Source organism: Vidua macroura, chromosome 1 (assembly GCF_024509145.1).
Source record: "Vidua macroura isolate BioBank_ID:100142 chromosome 1, ASM2450914v1, whole genome shotgun sequence".
Lineage (NCBI taxonomy): Eukaryota > Metazoa > Chordata > Aves > Passeriformes > Viduidae > Vidua > Vidua macroura.
In genome coordinates, this window is record NC_071571.1 from 105,434,251 (window position 1) to 105,440,250 (window position 6,000).

At 35.7% G+C, this 6,000-nt stretch overlaps 1 protein-coding gene across 1 annotated transcript in view; it reads left to right on the forward strand.

Moving 5' to 3' along the window:
- Positions 1-1,539, forward strand: part of MYOM1 (myomesin 1) — a 64,743-nt gene extending 63,204 nt beyond the window's left edge. Inside the window, exon 36 of the mRNA XM_053977091.1 lies at positions 581-1,539. Coding sequence (XP_053833066.1) covers positions 581-853 — 273 coding nt within the window. The 3' untranslated portion in view covers positions 854-1,539. The remainder of the gene's footprint in view (positions 1-580) is intronic.
- The last annotated feature ends 4,461 nt before the right edge of the window (positions 1,540-6,000 follow it).

Below are 6,000 nucleotides of genomic sequence, written 5' to 3' on the forward strand. Positions count from 1 at the left end.
CATAAAACAAGTATGTTAGAAGAGCTGTCAGGGCACAGTTTAAAAGGATCCCAAATTAAACAAAATATGCCAGGGCCACTTTGTTCTTAGTTATCTAAAAAAGCAGCCACACTTTCTTTACTTATGGGATATATATATATATGTATGTGTATATATATATATATATATATATATATATATGTATGTATATATATATATATGTATGAGTGTTGAGCTTAATGTGAAGAAAATCATCTGACAGTTCATTAAAATCTCATTTCAGGTCTAACACACAAATGCAGATAATATCTAATTTTATATTAAAAAATATGCATGGAGAAACCTCTACTAATGATTATGAGCGTAGAGAAGAAGGTCCATAAAATATTGAAAGGTTTTAATGGCATTCTTGAATTAACTGAGTTCCTTCTTTTCCTTCATGATAGAGAAGAGTGACATAAATTATTGATTACTGATGATGGTATGCATCCCTTTACTAAAAGCAGGAAGCTAAATGGGAAGTTGGAATATTTGGAAAGTCAGGCATCAAAAAATGCAGCAAATATTTACTGACTTATAATTCCTTTGTATTTTTCTGTAGGCACTTAATCTTTCTTGCACTGTCTGGGGAGATCCCACCCCAGAGGTCTCATGGCTGAAGAATGAAAAATCATTTGTATCAGATGCCAATTGCATCCTGAAGTTTGAATCTGGAAAAAATGTTAGCTTTTCCATTTCTACTGTGTCCACACAAGACTCTGGGAAATACAGCATTGTGGTGAAGAACAAGTACGGTACAGAGACCAGCGACGTCACTGTAAGTGTGTACATACCTGAGGAGGAAAGAGAGTCTGAGCAAGAGAAAAAGCAATAGGAAAAAATGAAAGCATGAATTTAAATCTAGAAGACAGAAGTACAGAGGAGATTTTGGATGTTAGGCTGATATGATCCATGTGTGTAAATGGCTTTCTGCTTTAGCAGGCAGCCTTGGATTTTTCCATTCACTTCACATTTGCTTCTAATACACTTATTTATGCCAGAGGAAACAGCCTTTCCTAAATGTTTTCTTAATGATAACTTCACAGAAACGAACTATAGCATTTGAAGCAAGGCCAAGTGCATACTGTCTGTAAACACATGCCCACCATTTCACCCTCTTCCTGGAGCATCTGGAAGGAAAGGGTCGAGAATTGTTTCAGTGGAAGCAATTAATGAGGTAGATGGAAAGATCAAAAATGACCGGTGCCTATTTGAGCAGCAGTTGGGATTTGTTCCAGCTTTGGTAAAGCAGCATAAATGGAATGTCTTAGATCATGAAGAAATGAGTGCTGGTTTTTGTCTGTGTTAAGGCCCCTTTGTATTGCTGTGTTAGTTTAGTGAGGCCTTAATATGGGTGTCATTTACAGCCCTAAATATTGTTTAATCTGCCCAAACAGGGTAACAGTACTGTAACATAAATGAAAATAAGGCTTAGGAGGCCAGGATAATAATATGTGTGTGTGTGTGTCTGTGAAAGTGTATGAACTCTGCTCTATGTTCACAAATAAACTGAATTCACTTCTTTCCTTCCATCACAAGCTTGTTTCACTGTGTCATGTTTTATTAGTCACAGCTCATGTAGTTGTGCACAGTATCTTACTGTCTTAATGCTTTCACCACTGTAATTACCTCCAGCTTCCTTTTAGATCCCTGTTAATCTTCACTTTGATGTTTGCCACAAAACCACAATGGCATCTCTTCACACCTCTCTGTCCAGACCTTCACTGCTTCACACCTTAAGTCAACAAGGTATTTTTGCAAATTCTGTCACAGGAGTACTCCTATGCTTTTCAATGCACCTGGGTATGAATTGTGATTTAAGGGTGATATGTAAGTATTTTGTTAGATAGAAAAGTCAGTTAATTTCATCCAAACTTGACACTGGAGATTCAGAAATAACATATTTTATAAAGATCTTTTAAAGCTACATAAAGAATTTTCACTGTAACACAAAAAAAAAAAAAAAAAAAAAAAGCGTTACACAAAGATGTTTTAGCAAAAAAAAAAAAACATTTGTCCAGACCTCTGAATGCACTTAACATAGATTAAAAACTCCATGTCTGCTATTTTACAATGCCAGCTGAGGAAAAGCAACAGAACCTGCTGGACATATGTATGATATATACATGTGATATTATATGTATAGGATAGGATTAGAAGCCGTAGCCAGCCCAATTGCTACTTATGAGAGCAGTGTCCCATGCCAATAAATGTTTTCATTAGTAGTCTCACAGCAGCACAATTCTTCACATCAACATCTAAAGAACTAACATGTATATTTTCAGTCTAAGCATGATCTGGGTGCACCTTTCACGTACTCTCTCTTGTCTGTTCTAGCCACTGTGACTGCTGAAATAGTGCTGCAGTCCCAGGCACTCACTTTGGTGCAGTACTGGCATTTCTGTGAGGATGCCACTACTAAGTGTTGTACAGTTAACACTCATTTAAACCCTTGCCATGTGAGCTTTATTCTCAGCTAATGTTAAAGTGGAAGCATGAAGGAATTCTTAATGGTTCAGGTAAAAATAGATTCAACACAGTTACCAATGGCGAAAATGCTGATTTTAGCAATTTCTTTTGTTTAAAATCAGTTTCTATAAAGGGCTAACAATTGTTATCCTAATCTTATAAAAATAATCCGTATTTGCATCAGTTTTATGAACTACCAAAACATGTTAGCACACACCTAACTTTAGTGCACATACCTGCACTTATAATATCACTAGTTTCAAGGAACATGTTAAGTTTATCTGGTATAAATCTCTTTTTCTTCCAGAATAGATTTCATATCACAGGGATTTTTAACGTGAAATTATGCAAAAAACAATGTGGTTTTGGTGTTTTTCATAAACAGTGTATGTGTTCACATAGCCCTATCTCCTAAAATATTTCACACTCAAGCATCAAAATTGATGACATTATTGCATTTTTAATGTGTGTGAAATTATATCCTTTAATGGATCAATATCTGTTACCAAAAAAAGTTCAGATTATCTAGTCACAGCTGCTGAGTAAAACAGACAAAGTAACAAGACTTAATTTTAAAATTTCAAAATATAATCATGACAAGATCTGTAATTTGAGATAGAGCAAGCTTCCTGAGTTTAAAGGACCTATGCAAAATTATGTTATAATTTTGCTTAGTAGGACATGAAGCCAATTCAAAGATGATATGCAGGTCACTCCATCTTTATCCCATGACATACAATGTACAAATAACAGACTCACAGCTCTTCCATCCTCCAGAGTGCAAACAAGAATATGAGCAGCTCTTTGCAATAACTGATGTTTATTATTTTTATCAGTATTATTTTTAATAATGATTGCATTTTGACAACAGTTTATTTCTACTACTTTATTTCCAAAAATCTGTCCTCCTGCCTCCCTCCTTTTGGCAGAACAGCCAGGGAATACAAGTGGGTCACCTCCCAGGTAACAGGCTGGATTTTATTTTGCTTTGCTTTGGCAGATGTATGTGTCCCTGAAAGTTAGAGTAATAAGTTCCTTTGAAAGGTGTTGCTTCCAGGGATTCAGTTATGGTGATTTCAGGTTGAATTTGTGATGCATTCACATGTCTCGCTTGTGCACGTTTTGTTCTTGCTTTGCTTCAGGTGATTGTGATGCCTGTGTCAGGGCAGACTGACACAGTCCAAGGACACAATCAAAACAATAAAACTGTATCTAAAAAGAAAAAAGCTATGACAGCAAGCAAACAGAAGGAGGGGGGAAAGAAAGGTAAGAGTGCCTTCACTGTTAGAGTCTTCTATTATAATGAAAAAAATTGTTAAAGTGTTACAGAGTTAATTGTCTGTGCCAATCAATATTTCATAGGTCCCAATCAAGCAAGCATACAGTACATATGCTCTTAATCAACAACAGATCCAAAGTATGAATTACCAGGTTAGGCCTAAGTGAAAGAGACTTAAATCAATATTTTCAAACCACCTTTTATATTTCCACTACAAGCTGTCACCTTGACTAACCTGGCTGATGGAAGTTTTTTAAGTCATAATAAATACTTCTACATTTCTGAATGCAGAGGAGAGACTTTGTAAGCATGTATACATACACAGATGGTGTTATTTTCCAAAGTGAGATTCATTTCAGCAGCTAGATATTTGTTATTTCACCAAAAATAAGGCCTTTCTGATTCAGGGACCCTAAGTGCCTAAGTCTTTTAGAAAACCCTGATTGTTTAGCCGCTACTTGAGATTAATCAATTATTCTCTCCTAGTTTTTTGTCCATATCGAATGGTAAAGTTGGAGTCTCATTTAGAAGAAGGGTAGAAAATTAAAAGCTCTCTGGTGATTCAGCATTCTCATGTATTACTAGTATATTATTTCACTGTTCATTTAGACTCTAACTATAGAATTGCTATTTGGACAATGATTTATTCTTCACAATTACATCTCTCTCATACAGAGCATTTTAACTCCAAATCAGTCTTAAATTCTGACAATATCAGAACATTTATTTTACGTATTTTTGCCTAAGTATTTTTTCTTTGTATACAAGGTGTATACATGTTATATAATTTCTGACAGAATATTTTATACTTTTATTCCCCCCCCCACCTTTTTGCACCTAAGGCAAGAACAAATATTTTACAGCATTTCCTTCCTCTCTCGCCTTACTGGTATGGTAGACTTTTCTAAACAATCCTGCAAATTAGGTGACTTAAGCAGGAAACAATTATTTCTGTACCTGTAAATGTTTTCCAGTATCTACCTCTAAATAATTTTAATTAGAGACATAAAGACTTGGGCTTGCTTTTGGTCCCATAAGACGTAGTAATGCTATGTGTGATACTGAATCTCTTTATCTGGGTAGGGAAAGAGGAAAAGAACATTATAAGGTCATAACCAATGTTGCTGACCACAGTAAATATTGTTACTTAGGATTACTAAAAAATGTTATTACTTCTCCTAAATCAGATTTTATTAAGCCACACATAGAAGAAATTACTGCTACAGAAGAGACTCCTGATCCAAATGAAATACCCCCTGTGGAAACAGAAAAGTATACAAAAAGCAACCAGCAAGCAGCAAAGAAGACTGCTGGAAAGTCAGGAGTAGCAGAAAAAGTTCCTCAACCCACAGAACGTTTGGATAGGCAGGGAAAGAAACCACTGGAAAAAGCAGCCTTGGGTAAACCCCACTGAACCTCAATGAAGAATGTGATCCTGTCACCAACAAGATAATAAGTTCAACCTGAGATTTCATGAGTGGTATCTTAACCATAATATTTTAACACAGAAGTTTATTAATAGGGTTTTTTTGTGTAACATTTGTAATATTTCCTAACTTGAAATTTAAATGCATAGTAAATGGGCACTTATGTTTCAGTACCAGATAACTGTACTGCAGAAATTCCTTAATATCTGAATGATACATGTACTGTCAATGTGAATTTAATTATTAAAAAATGTCCATTATAAGCAGAGTTCATTAGAGCAAATCCTGTCCAGAACTGACATATTTACTACAGTGTAAAGGAATGTTGGTATCAGTTACACAGATGTGTTAATCAATATTTATAGGCCATCACAGCTTGAGGCAGATGCTGCTTACTTTTTCAAGGAAATTATATATACAGTCCTCTTCATGCTATGTGGGATCTACTTTTCCCCATGACCAGTTTGGCCACAGTGGAAGATCTCCAGAAACAGAACCATCTCCTGTGGATGCAGAAGGGGCATAAGTCATTTTTTTTTTGATCCAAGTTTCTTTCATACAAACCTTTTTCATCAGGTGGATCAGGACCACATCTGGCCATTTCTTATCACCAAGACTCACATGACTGCTTTCCAGTCCTCTCCATTAATTCCCTTAAAGACTTCATGAGTTACTGTGGATAAAGCATTAGCCCATGAAGTATCAGCTGCCCCCCAAATGCTAATTTTCCTCCACAACTTTTGCCACAGCACTCAGATTTCTGATAAACCCACTGCTCTTCTTCCTCAGTGGCTCAGCCCAAGACTA